Source organism: Thalassophryne amazonica, chromosome 20 (assembly GCF_902500255.1).
Source record: "Thalassophryne amazonica chromosome 20, fThaAma1.1, whole genome shotgun sequence".
In the NCBI taxonomy this organism is placed as follows: domain Eukaryota; kingdom Metazoa; phylum Chordata; class Actinopteri; order Batrachoidiformes; family Batrachoididae; genus Thalassophryne; species Thalassophryne amazonica.
Window position 1 is genome coordinate 53,144,113 of NC_047122.1, and position 20,421 is coordinate 53,164,533.

At 38.6% G+C, this 20,421-nt stretch overlaps 1 protein-coding gene across 1 annotated transcript in view; it reads left to right on the forward strand.

Annotated features, from left to right (window-relative positions):
• The first annotated feature begins 204 nt into the window (after positions 1 to 204).
• Positions 205 to 20,421, forward strand: part of wipf3 (WAS/WASL interacting protein family member 3) — a 29,989-nt gene continuing 9,772 nt past the window's right edge. Inside the window, exons 1-8 of the mRNA XM_034160506.1 lie at positions 205 to 432; positions 3,079 to 3,191; positions 7,645 to 7,780; positions 13,138 to 13,302; positions 13,403 to 14,080; positions 15,074 to 15,208; positions 15,638 to 15,739; positions 17,966 to 18,255. Of these exons, the coding sequence (XP_034016397.1) occupies positions 3,096 to 3,191; positions 7,645 to 7,780; positions 13,138 to 13,302; positions 13,403 to 14,080; positions 15,074 to 15,208; positions 15,638 to 15,739; positions 17,966 to 18,006 (1,353 nt within the window). The 5' untranslated portion in view covers positions 205 to 432; positions 3,079 to 3,095 and the 3' untranslated portion in view covers positions 18,007 to 18,255. The remainder of the gene's footprint in view (positions 433 to 3,078; positions 3,192 to 7,644; positions 7,781 to 13,137; positions 13,303 to 13,402; positions 14,081 to 15,073; positions 15,209 to 15,637; positions 15,740 to 17,965; positions 18,256 to 20,421) is intronic.

The following is a 20,421-nucleotide window of genomic DNA, read 5'->3' on the forward strand; positions in this document are numbered from 1 at the left end:
AGAATGTGACAGAAAGGTCAGTGCGCAGACTGACAGAACACCGCTTCTCAGACAGTTATCACATACACATAAAGGTTGTTTTTTTCTATTTTTTGTTCTATAATTTTAAAGTGAGGGCATGAGGGATGACTGGCCCCCCGTGCCTCTATTGGCCCCTGCTGACGGTGCGCATGAGAGGGGGAGTAAGTGTGGCCCCTCCCTGCTTGCTCAGTGCGCTCCCACCATAAAGAAACTATTGTGCAAGAACCAAAAGTGCATGTTTTTGGAGCTTCTCCTCTTGTGGACACAGAAAGGACTAAAACTGTCGGAGCAACTGTTTAATTATTACCAGTCCAGCCGCTGGACGGGTGCGCGCGTCCTCTTGTTGCGCTGCGCACCGTTTCACCGAAGCTTTTGGCTCCAAACAGGTGGATTTCTCGACATATTTTAAAGGTAAGGCAAATGCAATTCTAACGCAATATTTAATGCAGCAACAATTGTTCATCATGGGAAGTTTGTGCCAGATGTTTTACGCACCCCCGACTCCACATTTTTAACAATTCTTTTTTTTTTTCATTATTATTTATTTTTATTTCATTATTTTTCTTTTATTTTTTTAATCCATGTGCTCATAAGCCTTCAGGCTTGTAGGACAGTTTATAACATCGTTGTTATTTATTATTATTTTTTTGTCTTTCACATGTGCATCTTGTTCGATAATAAAAAGCATGGAGCATTTGTCAATCTTTCTTTTTGCACGCAAGTTTTGCACAAAAAATTTCAATACACGACAGAGGTGCCAAAATTGTTTCCTTTGAAGGAACATCTATAATTGTGGATTGAATTTTACAGTTTCTAGCCTTATGCCTGTGCTGTGGCTGCAGAATGCAGTCTTTTATCCTTAGAGTGAAAAAGAAGACCGCTGGCTTCAGAACCTTTGCGTACTGTGCTCCTCTCATGTGTGACAAATGGGAATGATATTCAGCCGATTAACAAATACAAACCAGAATTTATCAAATGAAAATTGTGGAAATAATTAGTTGGAATTGCAGCTGTGAGTTTTTATTTTTTCCTTCTGATTTGTGGATCGTCCAGTTCCGGTGTAGCCAACTGAACAGTCCCCTCTAAAAATTGGCCTGCCCTGCCTTCACTACACATGCATTATTTTGGACCACAGCAGCACATCTGAGACTGACTCTCTACTCCCAAAGCAATCAAAGCGAATATTTTACTTCTTAAATTAACCTTTATTTAACCAGATTAGTCCCATCGAGATTGAGACCCCATTTGCAAGGGAGATCTGGACAATTTTAAAGTTTCCAATTCACCTAACCTGCATGTCTTTAAATGTGGGAGGAAACCGGAGCACCCAGAAGAAACCCACGCAAACACGGGGAGAACATGCAAACTCCACACAGAAAGGCCACAGGTGGGACTCGATCCCACAACCTTCTTGCTGTGAGGCAACAGTGCTAACCACTAAACCACCATGCTGCCACTGATTAATGTGATTACTAACAATCAGATGACAAAGTAAAACCTCTTAAATCATTCTAAAGTCAGTTTTAAGCAGAAACGAGGCGATAATCGGTGAATCGCTGCTGACGCTCCGAAATGATGTAGGCAGCACGTCAGACTCAGACATGCTATGATGCTCTGATCGCTCCCCCGTCTTTTATTATGAAATAATGCTGAATTTATGTGGAAATGATTGTTGTACAAAAGCTTCAGATATTTGTCGCTGAGAAAGATGATGACTGGAGTGCAGTTTGAAGCAGAAACGAACTGATAATCAGCGAATCACTAATGACGCTCAGAAATGATGAGAGAAGGCAGGGGGACCGATTTTTAGGGGGGGAACGTTTGGTCGGTGACACCGAGTTTCGTTGTATTTTGGCCTACACCAACTCAGAGGTTGGTACTGTATATATACAATTAAATAACAATTAAATGCATTTGATTGTGTAGAAAGTTAGCATTCTGAATTTAAAATACAAATTCAAAATAAAAAAATTACAACCCTTTAATCTGCCTATTGCTAATTAATGAATTTGCAGCAAGCTTGCCAAAACACATGGAGTGTGGGCCAAATGTGGCCCGTGGGCCACAAATTAGGGAACCCTGCTGTCGAAAATATGGGAGAATGTTCAAAACAAAACTGTTCCAGTTGGCTGTCTGATTCACATCTTTATTTCAGAAGAAGAAAACAAGTCGTATACAACAGGTCAAAGGGCCACGACTTTATGTTTTCTCAGTTGTGATCGCGACCAATTACCGACTGTCTTTGTCCCCTTTAAACGTCCACGTTGGCCATGTCACACAAGCTGCCTGATACAAATCTGATGCTAGAAATAGCAACAGACTGGCAGCTGCATGGAGGGGGAAGCACAACATACCGCACTGCAGAGTTCCATCAAGAAACAGCTTCTCTGCTTATTTAAAAATGCAAATTTCATGCCATATGTGCACAAACCTTGCAATGTTTTGTGCACGGAAAGCAGCTTCTCAAGAATTTCGAATGTCAAAATGTTGGGCAGAGGTCTTGAAACAACACATTGAGGTTAATTCCATGAACTTAGACATTGTTGTTTAATATCTTGCCCACTTGTTTGCTGGTGATGCAAACATAATGGATGCTGTGCGCTAATCTGAACAGAAAAAGGAAAAAAAAAAAAATGAATGGAACAACGGGCGTGCGTGCTGGAGCATCTTCCTTTGGACTTTCTTGAATGGTTTTATTTTTTTTCCACCCAGTCAGCACAGAAGTGCAGGGAAGGCCTGCGCTTTTCGAGGAACTGAAGGGCTGCTTTTACACAACACTCTTCATTGTTCATCGCCCCAGTGCATTGTGGGGAGAAAAGGAGGATGTGTCGGATTTCTCCTGAGAGGACGGAGCGCTCAGACCTTCCTGTTTTGTGCTGCGTGATGGTGAAAGACCTTCCTGTTCAGTGAAGAGGGTTAGAGGTCACTCAGTGAACCCCTTTGCACGGTAGCAGGTTTTGATAGGGGGCGGTAAAAAAACAAAAAATTTCAGCTTTGTGGACGACTCTGCACACTGCAGCATGTGGTTAAAAAAGAAAACCTCTTTTATTTCAGCAGATACCTGAGGCCCAGTTATGCCAGTGCCCCCTCCACCTCCCCCGGTGCCCCCTCCACCTCCCCCGGTGCCCCCTCCACCGCCACCCCCGCCGCTCAGCGCTGCCCTGCCAAAGGTAAAAAAAAAGTGTGATAGTATGTTTCTCTCCAGGGTCCCTTTATTGAGAGAGTAGCATCAACTTAGAACATGGCGCCATTTTGGGGCCAACTGTGCTGAACTACTGAATTAAACTTTTATTATGTTTTCAACAGTTTTTAAAATCATTTAACCACATACAGCTACACATCCAGGTACAGGTACTATCAAAATAAATATAAAAGTAATTAAGCTATCAAATTTACATCAATTTACAATTCATGATGATTTATTTAATTAATTTAAAGCCTGATTTATGCTTCTGCAGCTCCGTGTCATGCAATGACGTGCGTGACAGTTTTAAAGTTCTGTCGCCGGATTATGCTTTATTCTGGATTAATTTGACCCTCAACTGGCTTTTCTTTCTACAGTCATCTCCAATTCAAAGGTAAGCTGTACAATTTCTTTTTTTTTTTTTTTTCCCGACGCCATGTTGTAAATTTGCGGACTTTTCTGCCAAACGTATGTGATCCTGAAATGTAATCAGCGTGTGCACTGCAAAAACTATTAAAATACGATGGGAGATGATGGAGTGAAAGCAGAAAAGAGTCAAATCACAGCCTTTTGCTGTGTCTGATTTAAATGGTGCACGTCGGGCTGTGGGTCAAAGTGTGAGCACGCTGTAATAAAAAAAAAAAAAAGGATCAGTCTTTTAATCATGGGAATGACTCCGGTCCCACACGCGAGGGGTTTTAATGGAAATACATTGCGATCGGACAAGACATTTTATCAGATGTGAGCGAAAAATCCGTTATACAAAATCAGTTACATACGGAGTTTATTACATGGAATACGATACAAAAACATTGGGAACTTTTTTTGTCCAGTGACTGTGAATATCTGGTTTATAAGATGACAGTTTAGGTGAGTTTTACTGTACATGGGACTGAACAATAAATTTACCTCGCAAAACTTTGACGATGAAGTCGCTTCCGTCTCACACGGCTGACTTTATTTTCCCAAACTTTTCTTCTGTTCAGATCTGAAGGGAATCTGTACATCTTGAAGTCCTTCTTGTGTCTATTTGTGCTTCCAAATGCACAACAACCCGGCATTTTCAGTGAATAAATTAATAAAATAGCTGGATTTACATGCAAACACTATTTTGGCCCCAAGATGGCACCAGGAGGCACGTGATCTTTTTTTTTTTTTTTTTTGCGACTCATCATGTCACTACTCTCTGAATAAAGGGACTCTATTTCTCTCTGCTCACCCCCCCCCCCCCCCCACACACACACACACACACACTCAGTTCACGTCCTTCTCGCCGGCGATTGAGTGAACACCAGGAGGTTATTTTTGCATTATTGATGGCAGCGGTGTGCAGACACACAGACGGAGGCTTGTGTTGAGTTTCCTCACAGTCTACTCATGTTCAAAGAGTTGCCTCGGTGTGCAAACAGAACAAATCCAAAGGCTTTAGTTTTGTACTGACACATTACAAATCTTGTGAAAGTTTCTTCAGCTTAAAACAAAATAATTCTTGTCTTCGCTTTCCGTTTGTTCCACCTGATGCTGAGGCTCAAAGTGCTTTACAATGATGCCTCACTTTCACACATACACTCACTTGCTCACAAAGACAGCACCCTGCTGCACACCAGGTGTAGATGAAGCACTATGACTTTTGTTGGTAAATCCGGATCTGGACGACAATGTTTTCTTTAATATCTTTCATTTCTTTTTGACCTTTACCAGTGTTGCAAGAACTTGCTATATGACATCACAACAATTTGTACACGTCATAATGACCATCAATATCTTTCAATTCAGTTTTCAATTCTACTTATTACCTCCGCCAATAAAATTGGAGGAGCTAATGTTATCGCCCCTGTTTGTTTGTTTGTCTGTCTGTCTGTTTGTGAGCAGTCTGGATCCCACAAGTTTTTCATGTATCATTGATATTTTTACTGAAGATTCATATCCTAATAGGCAAGAACTGATTCAATTAAATTTTCAAGGTCATAGGTGAAAGGGCAAAGTCAGAAAAAAAATCTTGGAAAATTGGAAAAATCCCTATCTTTAACATTTAACAAATTTTAAAAATTCATAACTCGGTCATATTTGACAGCACTGTGTAGGATGGTATCCTTTATCAACTGCCAAAGTTTGATACAGATCTGATCCAGATTACAGATTTTGTAGCCATTTAAATTTTACATTGAAAACTCCATTTAATGTATATTTTACCTTATATCTTTATCAAATGTGCCCCAATCATTCTCATATTTGAAAGTGAGGTATAGAGTGGCACTCACTATCGCTTGACAAAGTTTGATCCAGATCTAATCCGGATTGTGGATTTTGTGGACATTTGAATTTAATATTGAAAAGCCCATTTGATGTACATTTCGCATTATATCTCAATCAAATGTGCCTCAGTCACTCTCATTTGTGACAATGAGGTGCAAACAAGCACCATCAATGAATAGACTAAAGCCCTGGTCCCACCGAATAATGAACGATGAAAAATGAGCCATGTAGCATCTTTTTTTTGGTGCGAGTCCAGTTCTCTTATAGAGGCTCTGAGAGGCAGAATATTTGGCTAACAAGGCTCATGTCTGAGTGTGGCGCCAATTTCAAGAAGTTCAAAATATAGCAAAAACAGCGTGGGTCAGTTTGTGCATGGGGTACTACGAGGACAAACATGTATGTTTGAGGCATGTTTGTGGTGAGTATGAGGCTGTTAGAAGCCCATTATCCGAGTACCTGGCGGCGATGAGGACAAGGCAGGCTATTTTGGCTCCACCCTCTCACGGACTTCGTTGTGACAATCCCACCTGCTTTGTGCGCTGGACGCTGTATATAAAATAATTATTTCATAGCGGATTAATCATTTTCTGTCAGAGTTTGGCTGTTGAAAACACCTCTAATTGCTTCAGGAATTACAGAGGACCGTTTCAGCTGCCGCTGTTTCTCTCTCTCTCTCTCTCTCCTGCGCTACATGAGGTGGACAGCATATTTGGAACAGCCTAAAAGGTAATTATTTGTAATGTTTATATTGTAATAGCTTGGTAAAACAGTTGCATGCTCATTCCTTCTTATGAGTAGTTTTAAAAGTATGTTTATTATAGATTTAACATCTTGTTTATAATCGATCAGATAAGCTACGCTGTGTGCGTGCTGATGGACTCACTCGCAGTGTTTTTTAATTGTGTGCGCAATGTTCATATTCGTGGCTCATTATTTGAGTAATCACTGAAATTTCTGGCAAATCCATACGTGGCTCGCGATTCATCACTTTATTATTCAGTGGGACCAAATGTTAAGTTTGATCTGCATCTGATCCATATTGCGGACTGAGCAGATATTTGATACATTTTAACATTGAAATACCCTTTTGATCTATATTTTGTGTCATATTTTAGCTTATGAAAAGTGACTTCTAACAGAACTCCGACCTTGAAAATTTTTCCCAAGGTAAAATTTGTGGAATCGGGAAACTAGTGTTGGTGGAGGTTTGTGCTTTTCGAGTGCAATGTTCTAGTTTATATAGCATCAAATCACAGCATAGGTTGCCCCAAGGTGCTTCACATGGGTGAGGTGTAATTTTAAATAACCTTAAAGAATGTGTCCAGATAACCAAATTTTGTTGTCTCTCAATTACAAACATAACAAAATCTGAATCAGTATCTCTCTTTGTTAAGCAAAGTTCAACAAAATTAAAGGAACATCTTCTCCAATTCAGTGAAAACAAGAAATAAATAAATAAAATTAAGTGAAGAAGTTTAAAAATTAAAAGGCTACATAAGATAAAATTTACACTATGAAAAAATAAGCAATAAAATTGTACACTACAAGAAATAAATTGCACAACGGTCAAGTATGATGGATCTTCGAGCGTTATGGGTTTGTGCAGCATTTAACAGCTCTTGGATAGAAACTGTTTCTTTGTCTGTTTGTTTTAGATTTAATTGTGCTAAAGTGCTTTCCAGAGAGCAACAGCTCAAAAACGTGGTGACTAGGGTGGGATGAAAATCAAAATTAGGTTATTTGGACACATTCTGATCATATTTAAATCATGTAAATCCAGCAGACCTCTTCTTTTCAGTGTACTGTAGCGTGAATCCGATCTAGTCTACGAGTCCTACCTGGATGGGACATCACAGATTACTTCCCCAGATGAGGCTGGTTCCCCATTTATAGCTAGATGACAATACCGATAAAGTATATTGTCCAATCTCTTAGATGATTGTTCAGCTCTTTTACCACTGAGCTACCTGGTCTACTGGGTTTTTCAGCATAGCTCTGCCATTAATTAAGCAACAGCAACAACTCAAAAACTGAAATCTTTAAAAGTATATGTCTTCTACATTGTTTTTTTTAATAGTGACACTTTCTCTGAGATCAAGCTATCAACATCTAGACGTCAGTCTATATTGGACAGGCTGTTGTTAGTACTTTAAAGCTTGTGTTGTGTTGTTTCTGTGTGGCAGCCTCCATCAGAGCCTCCTAAGCTCCAGTCCGGCGGAGGAGGAGGTGGACGGAATGCCCTGTTGGCCGACATCCAGAAAGGAACCCGGCTCAAAAAAGTCACCCAGGTCAATGACCGCAGTGCCCCCGTTGTCGCTAGTAAGAACAAAACCTCAGCTTTTCTGATTCCACGCACATCCAGGCATGTTTGGACATAAAATCAGACTCACACACCGCTGGTGTTGCTGCTTAATTTTGAGTTGAGGATATGGAAGGTGTGTTACTGGTGTCTAGTTATACTGGGAAAGAGATGGAACTTGGAACAAAAACAAGGTGACAAATGCCTCCAGTATTTAGATTTATGGTTTACTAGGTGCTTGTTTCTCTTTGGGCTATATTTTAAGCACAGGCACAAACACACACATCAGGAAAGAATGCCTACAGCAGATAAGGATGGTGGAAATTACTATATACTGGAGAGCACTAAAGATAATAGAAAAGTACACATGACAAACAAAGTATACAACAAACTGAGTCTATGAATGTGTGACGCTCCAGTCTCATAAAAAACAAAAGAAAACAGACAAAAAACCAAACAAGAACGGAATTACAGGGCATAATTCATCTCAATTAGACTGATTTTTTTAAAACTTCTGTTTAATCATACTGTAGAACAGATAAATCAGGAGGGAAAGTGGGATTCCAAAGCCAAAAATCATACATGATAGTGGGGCTGTGGGATATGTCACGGGGAGACCCAACAACACTATTAATTTAGGATTTAATTATCATTCACTCAAGTAAAATAAGCCTATATATTGGAAAGAACACATTATTATTATTATTATTATTATTATCGGATATGTCATGGGGAAGCCCAACAATAGTATTAATTTAGGATTTAATTATTATGGTTACTGAAATAAGATAAAGCTATATATTATAGAACACATTATTATTATTATTATTATTATTATTATTATTATTATTATCGGATATGTCATGGGGAAGCCCAACAATAGTATTAATTTAGGATTTAATTATTATGGTTACTGAAATAAGATAAAGCTATATATTATAGAACACATTATTATTATTATTATTATTATTATTATTATTATTATTATTATTATCGGATATGTCATGGGGAAGCCCAACAATAGTATTAATTTAGGATTTAATTATTATGGTTACTGAAGATAAAGCTATATATTATAGAACACATTATTATTATTATTATTATTATTATTATCGGATATGTCATGGGGAAGCCCAACAATAGTATTAATTTAGGATTTAATTATTATGGTTACTGAAATAAGATAAAGCTATATATTATAGAACACATTATTATTATTATTATTATTATTATTATTATTATTATTGTTATTATTATTATTATTATTATTATTATTATCGGATATGTCATGGGGAAGCCCAACAATAGTATTAATTTAGGATTTAATTATTATGGTTACTGAAGTAAGATAAAGCTATATATTATAGAACACATTATTATTATTATTATTATTATTATTATTATTATTATTGGATATGTCATGGGGAAGCCCAACAATAGTATTAATTTAGGATTTAATTATTATGGTTACTCAAGTAAGATACAGCTATATTATTATTATTATTATTATTATTATTGGATATGTCATGGGGAAGCCCAACAATAGTATTAATTTAAGATTTAATTATTATGGTTACTGAAGTAAGATAAAGCTATATATTATAGAACACATTATTATTATTATTATTATTATTATTATTATTATTATTATTATTATTATTATTATCGGATATGTCATGGGGAAGCCCAACAATAGTATTAATTTAGGATTTAATTATTATGGTTACTGAAGTAAGATAAAGCTATATATTATAGAACACATTATTATTATTATTATTATTATTATTATTGGATATGTCATGGGGAGACCCAACAATAGTATTAATTTAGGATTTAATTATTATGGTTACTCAAGTAAGATAAAGCTATATTATTATTATTATTATTATTATTATTATTATTATTATTATTATTAGATATGTCATGATGAAGCCCAACAATAGTATTAATTTAGGATTTAATTATTATGGTTACTCAAGTAAGATAAAGCTATATTATTATTATTATTATTATTATTATTGGATATGTCATAGGGAGAGCCAACAATAGTATTAATTTAGGATTTAATTATTATGATTACTCAAGTAAGATAAAGCTATATTATTATTATTATTATTAGTAGTAGTAGTAGTAGTAGTATTTATTTATTTTTTTGATATGTCATGGGGAGTATTAATTTAGGATTTAAATATTATGGTTACTCAAGTAAGATAAAGCTATATCATTATTATTATTATTATTATTATTATTATTATTATTGGATATGTCATGGGGAGACCCAACAATAGTATTAATTTAGGATTTAATTATTATGGTTACTCAAGTAAGATAAAGCTATATTATTATTATTATTATTATTAAGAAGAAGAAGAAGAAGAAGAATTTTATTAATAACAATAATATTGTTATCGTCATCATCCTTGATTTTCAGGATGACAGATGACAAGAGCAAAGCTAATGATACAATTTATTTAAAAACATTTAATATGCAATTTATTGGCATTGATGTCAGACATGAATTATGAAGTAGGTTGTAGGTAAACAAGTTGACATTTTCCACATTAAAGCAAAAAAAAAAAAAAAAAAGAAAAGAGAAAAGAAAAAAGAAAAACGAGTTCTGCCTCCATACTTGACATGAATGTATTATTTTTAAATGTTCTCTAATCGTTGTTGGATGTTGGCCAATAACAAAGCAGTTGGAGGCGCTAAGGGCAGTTTCAAGTACTTTATGGAGCTGGGCCAGTTTGAAGAAACGGTTCTATTTGAATAGATGTACAGTTGCCCCCAGGGAGATGATTATGCTTGTGTAAATTTATTCATGTTTATTCATGTTCTTGCCTAAAGTTCTTGTTGTATTTTCAGAACCAAAACCAACTTTCTCATGCTCGTGAAACCATGTAAACTAGAAAAACCAGCACAAGGAGCCCAAAGGACCACACTAATCTCAATCATTACATTAAAAAAATTAATCAATAAAAGTATTTGTAAGCTCATTTACTTAGCAGCAGCTCGTATGTGGACTGTAAAGTTACAATGACACTGAAAGGTACACTCAGCTGTAAATGGATACTGGCCTTGCCTGGGGAAGTAACCTATGTTGGTCTAGTGTCCCGTCAACAGAGAGTCATGGACTCTCATCCACTTCACCATCAGAATCTGGATATAAACTCTGTTACTGACGGGCCTCAGGGCCTATAGGACCTAACAGTTAGTCACATTCAGAGATGAATATTTTTTTAGTAGACTACGTGGTTTCCTAGAAAATATGTTCATATGTTCTATAGCAAATATGTTCGTGCTAATCTCACCACTAACCAGCTACAAATGAAAAATTACAGAACTGTATTAGAACAACTACATTATCACATTGTTTTTAATTTGGTATGTTTTATAACTTAAAATGAGGTATCATAGCTACAATAACAACTGACATAAAACAACATAGAATACATTGTAATGTTTGGCCACAACTGCCACTAGCTTGTGTGGCGACTGGCTAAATTAATAACAACTCCAATGCCACTCAGACAGCACTTACCTCTGTCAAGGTCCAACAGTCCACTGTTGACATTTGCCTTTTGTCTCTGTCAGTTTCATTGTTAGATTTATTACTTTGATCTTTTCTGTAATGTTCTTAGTTCTCAATTTCTGGCCTGTGGTCCTGATCTTGATTTTTGTTCCTGTTCCACCATCATTGAGCCTGACCTTTGATGCTGATCAGTGATCATTATTCATGATCATTGAGCACTGACTGCTAACCTTTGATCCAGACCACTTTGTATGTTCATTGATTGGTGTCCTTTGATCCTAATTGTTTGTGTTTTTAGACCCCGAACATTGATCTTTGATCCTCACTATGGAAGTCATATTGTATTTTTGTGTTATTGTGGAATTAGGATCATGGGACTGTGATCTTGGATGTATGATCCTTATTGCTGAATTTAAGTCTCATTGCTGTAATTCTGCATTCTGGATAGATGGAATCAAAGATTAAAAAAAAAATCAAGGCTCAAAGGAAATATCCACACCTTGATTGGGATCAAAGGAGTCCGTATCATCAATCAAAGGCAGAATCTGAATCAAAGTGATTAAGATCAAAGATCAAAATCAAGAGTCAACCCTTGATTTTGATCCAGGTCAAAATATACACAGCTTTTTCTTGACCCAAGGCCTACAGCTCCAGGAAATTTCATAGAAATCTATTCAAGGGTTTTGAGATACACGACTGACTAGTTTACTGAGAGGCAGACGGTTGGTCAGAGGTGGGTAACTCCAGCTTCAGTGAGTAACTGTCTAGTCATGTACTGTTTCTCCCTTGGCATCCAAAACAGGTGATTTCACCGATTATCTCATCTACGTGCTTTAAGAGTTGAACAAATTAGAATCAGCTGATTTAGTGGGTGGATGGAACAAATATGTTGGAGGACTTTTACTCATTGAAGGCAGGATTATCCACCTCTGCAACAGGTAAAGAAAACATAACTTCCTTGGCAGAGGTAATCATATGAAGGGAGTGTGTGTTGTCCAGTACTGTCTAAGAAGTAAGTTATACATATATATATATATAGGTGCTGATCCCCAGATACCAGTGAGGTGGATGTCAGTCTACAAATCCCCTTAGCTGTGACACCACACCATTTCAGATTAATTCCCCAACTGAGGTCAGTACCCATTTACAGCTGGGTGGACTTGGGCAATGCAAATGGGTTTTACCCCCCAGTTACATAGATAGTAACGTGAATGGGAATCAAATCCATTTGCCATCCTGCTAAGGTACACTGTTAAACCAAACATTCCATTTTAATACAATAATTAAGTTAATGTAACTCAAACTTTGAAAAAAGTTTTAGTCACTCATCTCCATTAATTAAACTAACTCAAAAATGAATTGTTGTCATAACAACTTAGTTCCTTTAAGTGCATTTAAAATTTTGGGGCATTTAAGTGTTGGTGATGTGTTTCCAGTGCATTCCATTCACTCATTTTAATTGAGTTTATACCATTATGAAAAACTGCAAGTTCTGCAAAATATAATGCAATTTTTTTAGGCAGACTTATTTGTCACGTTTTAATTGAAAAACATAAACTAGATTTACGTAAGTTTAATTAACTATAAATTGTTAAGGTACTAAAACTTTAACAATTAAATTTTTGAAAATTATTTCATTTAAGTTGGCAAACTCAAATGGTTGAAGGCAATCGGTTTCCTCAAATGTTCAACTAACTCACTGGGTTTTACAGTGTACCTGCTCTGTATGTTATTTTACAACTGACTGAAAACAGTATTGATCTTTTTTTTTTGAGTGGTTTGGTCAACAACAGCATCGCTTGTTCTGACACAATTTAATTGTTGCTAATGCTTTGTTTTGTTCTTCAGAGCCCAAAGCGAGCACTGGAGAAGCATCCAACAGTGTTGGTGCTTCTCAGAGTTCATCAGGAGGGATGGCACCCGTAGGACCCTCTTTGGGTGGACTGTTTGCTGGAGGATTTCCCACGCTGAGGTCCACAGGACAAAGAGACACAGTGGGCAAGATCGCAGGTGGTACAAAATGATTACTAGATGTCTTCAGATTCTGTCTACGTTGAAGATGTATGAGATTGTTCTGACTCTCCTGATCACTCTGTGTTTGTGTGCTCTGAAGTGTCTCTGTCCAGCTCCGCTGCCTCCCAGAAGCCTCTGTGGAATCCGCCCACTTTAGCCGACACGAGCAGCGTTCCTGAGCTTCATAGGGTGGTGGATCCAGGGAATGTCGCCTACCTCCCTCTAGCTACAACATCTTCTGCCCCACCCTCTCCCAGCCACAGCAGCAAACACCCGTCTCTTCACCTTGGTTTCTTACCTGTTCTTCCTACACCTCCGCCTCCACCACCCACTGCTCCTCCCCCGCCTCCCCCACCTCAAGCCAGCAGGCCTCCGCCTCTCCCGTCCTGTCCTCCACCTCCTCCGCCCTCACAAGCAACCAAACCCACTTGGCTCCCTATCCAGCAACCCCACTATGCTCCTCCACCTCCTCCGTCTTCAGTACCACCCTCCACTATTCACATGGACCACTTGTCAGGGTGCGTCTATCCCCCTCCCTCTTCCCCACTCATTGACGTACCACCTCAGTTATCTGTCCTGCGTGACAGCTCACTGGGACCTCCTCCACCTCCTCCACCTCCCTGTCTTCCAGCTCCTATCACCCCCTCTTGCCCATCCACCCTTCCTCCTCCGCCACTAAAGATTGGACCAATGCACTCGCAAGCCCCACGGTCTCTGCCGCCCTCGTACCCGTGCAACGCCCCCACCCGACGCCCACCTGCTGTACCCAGGAGTGCATGTAGGTGGAGCCCAAGATGTCTTACTTCCTCAAAGAAGTTATTTTACAGTTTTCTTGACAAACGTTTTTTTCTACATTGTCACAGATGTAGAGTAAATGGCATCCTGTTATTACTAGGGGAGATACAACCACTACCTTTGCACCCCCCCCCCCCCCCCCCCAGGACTAAACCAAACCAACTTTTTTAGGTTCCTTAGATGACCCCAAAACAGAATCAGGATGTCCCAAAAATAGAAACTGGCCTCAAGCCAGTTATCCAAGATGGCGTCCAAGATGGCCACCAAAATAGGTTTTTTGTTGGGCTATCTTATTATTTAAACATGCTCTACTCTACTCTTTTCTACTCTCCTATTTTACTCTTCCTTTTTAGATATTTAGATATACCTTTATATACTGGCATAGTTCCACCTTAGAATTGGAATATAATATTTAAGATATACCTTACTGAATTTTCATGTGTCCTTGAAATAATGCATATTGCTGAAAAAACACATTTTGGACACCATTTTGAATCTTAAACCCATGAATGAATTTAGTTTAGGCACAAATGAGTTTTCTGTGACTTGCAATGGTCTTCCCATTGAATCTCTGTGATATTTAAGTTGCTTATATGTTGTTTAAAGGTGTTTTAGTGAAAAACCCTATTTTGGTGGCCATCTTGGACACCATCTTGGATAACTGGCTTGAGGCCAGTTTTTATTTTTGGGAACATCCTGATTGTGTTTTGGGGTCATCTAAGGAACCTAAAAAACTTGGTTTGGTTTAGTCCTGGGGGGGGGGGGGGGGGGGGGGGGGGGGGGGGGCGTGCAAAGGTAGTGGTCGTAGCTCCCCTAGTATATGTTTTCAGTTGAGCTTTTTACGTCTGGAATCACAGCATCGTAGGGTGTTTTCTGCTTATTTTTCATACCAGATTGCAAAGTGTAGAGCATCACGAGTAAGACAGATGAACTAACGTCTAGCCTTCCATTGTCTCATATGGATTCATCACAACAGGTGTGAGTCGTTTAGCTCCACCTCCAGCACCACCAGCTCGTTCTCCCAACACGGAGCTGTCGAACCGCATTCCTCCCCCTCCGCCACCTCCAATGTTGCCAGCCAGTCTCAGGAATGGGCACCTGCGCAGCCTGGGTGAGAAAATACCTCTTTACTGTGCAATCCAGACTAAGTTTGAATAAAAGCAGCAGTGGGAGGAGTTTTTGCAGTCATATGGAAACTCATCTATAAATTTACGTCAAGGTTAGAGGTCTCTAGGAATGGCATAATCATGGCGTTGCTTGATTCCAGTATTTATTTTTTATGTATCCCGAATTAGAAAGCATCTGTTTAATCTGTTACATATCAGCTCTGGTTAGCTGAGGTTTTAGATTTTGTATATAGTTTTTTAGAGTCTATGGACCGCTATGTATTGCTATTATGCTATGTAGATGAGTCCGCAATAAAGTATATTTATTGATTGATTTTTATGCATTTATAAAATTAGGATTAATTTAAAGATGAAGCAGCTCTAGAGCTTCATACAGAACTGTATCCTGTAATTAAATCTGTTTACACCTGTAGATGACTTTGAATCAAAGTTCCAGTTCCACCCTGTAGAAGACTTGCCTCCTCCTGAAGAATTTAAGCCTGTCCCTCGGATCTACCCCAGCAAAGAAAACAGAGGTTAGTACATCACCACTCACTCTTGTTCAGTTTGTTCACCGATTTCGTGACTCGCATAATAAAATGACACTTATCAGGGATGAAAAATCTCTGCTTTTTGGTGGATTTCTGTTTTTTTTTTTGTGTGTGTTTGTTTTTTTTGGCCAGTTGCCTGGGTCATTTTTGAGATCAGAGATCAGTCGGAAGCACAGGAAGTGTTCAGTGCTGAATTTAGTGTTTTTTACATCAGGCAACTTGGCCAGCTAATAAGTGTTTTTGACCCATGAGCGCTCTCCTTATTCTCTTATTTTTCCCTACTAAACCTTAAAGAGCATATGTCTGTGAGTAATACTTACCTTTTTATGTTAAACTGACCTGTTATGGTCTTCTGAAACAGTTGATAGATGTATTTTGTAACTTAAAAACGGGAGCGATGCAAACGTGCTAGCATGTCTGTGGCATTTTCAATATTAAAGTTAGCATTAGAGTCAGATGCATTACAAATTGTAATATTCTTTTATTTCTCTTTATTAAAAAGTAAAACAACAACAGACAATATAATATTTTTGGTTTTGTTTTTCACCACTTTTATCCTGACGGAAATGTCGGAAATCTCGTTGTTGTAATGACAATGATAATAAAAGCTATCTATCTATCTATCTGACTTATGCCTAAACAGCAGAAGTTAAAAACAGGTGGTGTATTGATATTGTCCATTACCAAAATGCACTCGAACCACCAGCAATTAGGTCTAAATTCTAGTGCTGTAGAAAGAGTGCAACAGTCGGATGCACCTTACATAAGCAGGTTCACAGTACACATACGGTTTGCCTGCACATATCATCACCTCTCACCAGCAGTGTGTGTGTTAGTATGACACCGTGATGGCATCCTTGGGCAGATCTTGGCCTGAAATTACTCAGCAACCTCAAGTACAATTCAAGACCCTAATATGCAATCACCAGTCAGCGTATAAAAGCACTAACTGAAGCCCGTGGGCACATCTTGATCTAACATTACTCCACAACCGCAAGTTTCTACTTGATCCATTAAAAACATTTTTATCCCTAAGAATGATCACAAATTCCTATTTTGACCTTTGATGCCAGTTTGCTCAATTGATGCATCCCATAATCCCTTGCGCGCCAGAGAGGCGCTGCAATCGAAACAACATAGAGAAACCACATGAGGACAATTGCATATGAACATTATACTACTAAAATGTACATTTGTATGCCTTTTATAAGATTTATAAGAGACTAAGAACCCTGAACCCTTGCTAAAAAATATTCCATGTCTGCTACCTTCAACCTGTGTGGAACTTCATAACTGAATTTCAGGCATCTTTTATATATATTACTCTGAAACAAACAACACAAACAGTGTTATAAAGGACCTTGCGATGTTGATGCCTTTGTTTGTGTGCCGCAGCTAAATTTCAGTGTATCTGAGCGTCTTATAACAGTTCTCCATGTTGCTGACTTCTCACGGTGCTGTAACCCAAACCTAATGTTTAGGCAGCATGGTGGCTTAGTGGTTAGCACTGTTGCCTCACAGCAAGAAGGTCATGGGATCGATTCCCACCTGTGGCCTTTCTGTGCGGCGTTTGCATGTTCTTCCTGTGTTTGCGTGGGTTTCCTCCGGGTGCTCCAGTTTCCTCCCTCACTTAAAGACATGCAGGTTAGGTGAATTGGAAACTTTATAACTGTCCAGGTCTCCCTTGCAAAAGAGATCTTGATCTCAATGGGACCAACCTGGTTAAATAAAGATTAAATAAAATAAAAAAAACCTCTCTGAGATTTTGCGAGATTTGCGTGAGAGCTGAAACCTCAATACGGTGAATACAGTCACAGATGTTTTAAAGCAGTAACCAAAGGCTAAGGGCAGATATTGGGCTACAACTACTCAGGAACGCCAAGTTTTTATGTGAACAATTTTGACATTTTTTCCTTAAAATGATCAGAAATTCCAGTTTTGACCTGTAAGTGTGATTTAATCAGGCAGATCAACAACACTGTTGACCTGAAGAATGTAAAGATTCATAGTTGAATGTGACTTTTAACTTGTGCTGAATTGCAGAAGGGAACTGGTTTTGTGCCTTGAGAATAATTTGACACTATCAAGGTGATATAACCAATTTGAAAATCTGTTTTTTTTGGGGGGAAACAGCTTGTCCTGTGTACTGGAATGAAGAAAAATGCCTGGTTAAATGATCTTTTCTTTTTCTTTTCTGCTTTTCCTCGACAGTGAACCCCAAACCGCCTGGGGTCAGGACACACCTCAGATGAGTCTCCGTGTTCTTCATCAGTATGTGATTACATAAACAGTTACGCCTCCTCCTCCACTCTGGGAGTGAAGATGAGGAGCTATAGACAATTCCATGACAGCCAAGGACATTGTTTAACTTGGACGTGGGCTCCTTGTAGTTGGGCGTGGATATGTGCCTGCCCCTTTGACCTCTGACCTTTTCCAGTGTGGAATGTTTTGAATGCATGCGAGAGGAGTACTCTCCTTACAGCGGCTCTCCTCTATATACGGTAGTATTCAGAATAATAGTAGTGCTATGTGACTAAAAAGGTTAATCCAGGTTTTGAGTATATTTCTTATTGTTACATGAGAAACAAGGTACCAGTAGATTCAGTAGATTCTCACAAATCCAACAAGACCAAGCATTCATGATATGCACACTCTTAAGGCTATGAAATTGGGCTATTAGTAAAAAAAAAGTAGAAAAGGGGGTGTTCACAATAATAGTAGCATCTGCTGTTGACGCTACAAACTCAAAACTATTATGTTCAAACTGCTTTTTAGCAATCCTGTGAATCACTAAACTAGTATTTAGTTGTATAACCACAGTTTTTCATGATTTCTTCACATCTGCGAGGCATGGAGTCAACCAACTTGTGGCACCTTTCAGCTGTTATTCCACTCCAAGATTCTTTAACAACATTCCACAATTCATTCACATTTCTTGGTTTTGCTTCAGAAACAGCTTTTTTGATGTCACCCCACAAGTTCTCAATTGGATTTAGGTCTGGGGATTGGGCAGGCCACTCCAAAACATTAATTTTGTTGGTTTGGAACCAAGATTTTACTCGTTTACTAGTGTGCTTGGGGTCATTGTCTTGTTGAAACACCCATTTCAAGGGCATGTCCTCTTCAGCATAAGGCAACATGACCTCTTCAAGTATTTTGACATATCCAAACTGATCCATGATACCTGGTATGCGATATATAGGCCCAACACCATAGTAGGAGAAACATGCCCATATCATGATGCTTGCACCACCATGCTTCACTGTCTTCACTGTGAACTGTGGCTTGAATTCAGAGTTTGTGGGTTATCTCACAAACTGTCTGCGGCCCTTGGATCCAAAAAGAACAATTTTACTCTCATCAGTCCACAAATATTCCTCCATTTCTCTTTAGGCCAGTTGATGTGTTCTTTGGCAAATTGTAACCTCTTCTGCACGTCTTTAATTTAACAGAGGGACTTTGTGGGGGATTCTTGCAAATAAATTAGAAAATGCCTGTGTGAAGCTAACTGTCACAGCACTTACAGGTAACTCCAGACTGTCTTTGATCATCCTGGAGCTGATCAATGGGTGAGCCTTTGCCATTCTGGTTATTCTTCTATCCATTTTGATGGTTGTTTTCCGTTTTCTTCCACGCATCTCTGGTTTTTTTTTGTCCATTTTAAAGCATTGGAGATCATTGTAGATGAACAGCCTATAATTTTTTGCACCTGCGTATAAGTTTTCCCCTCTCCAATCAACTTTTTAATCAAACTACGCTGTTCTTCTGAACAATGTCTTGAACGTCCCATTTTCCTCAGGCTTTCAAAGAGAAAAGCATGTTCAACAGGTGCTGGCTTCATCCTTAAATAGGGGACACCTGATTCACACCTGTTTGTTCCACAAAATTGACAAACTCACTGACTGAAGCCACACTACTATTATTGTGAACACCCCCTTTTTCTACTTTTTTTTACTAATAGCCCAATTTCATAGCCTCAAGAGTGTGCATATCATGAATGCTTGGTCTTGTTGGATTTGTGAGAATCTACTGAATCTACTGGTACCTTGTTTCCCATGTAATAATAAGAAATACACAACAAAAATATAAATGCAACACTTTTGGTTTTGCTCCCATTTTGTATGAGATGAACTCAAAGATCTAAAACTTTTTCCACATACACAATATCACCATTTCCCTCAAATATTGTTCACAAACCAGTCTAAATCTGTGATAGTGAGCACTTCTCCTTTGCTGAGATAATCCATCCCACCTCACAGGTGTGCCATATCAAGATGCTGATTAGACACCATGATTAGTGCACAGGTGTTCCTTAGACTGCCCACAATAAAAGGCCACTCTGAAAGGTGCAGTTTTGTTTTATTGGGGGGGATACCAGTCAGTATCTGGTGTGACCACCATTTGCCTCATGCAGTGCAACACATCTCCTTCGCATACAGTTGATCAGGTTGTCAATTGTGGCCTGTGGAATGTCGGTCCACTCCTCTTCAATGGCTGTGCGAAGTTGCTGGATATTGGCAGGAACTGGTACACTCTGTCGTATACGCCAGAGCATCCCAAACATGCTCAATGGGTGACATGTCCGGTGAGTATGCCGGCCATGCAAGAACTGGGACATTGTCAGCTTCCAAGAATTGTGTACAGATCCTTGCAACATGGGGCCGTGT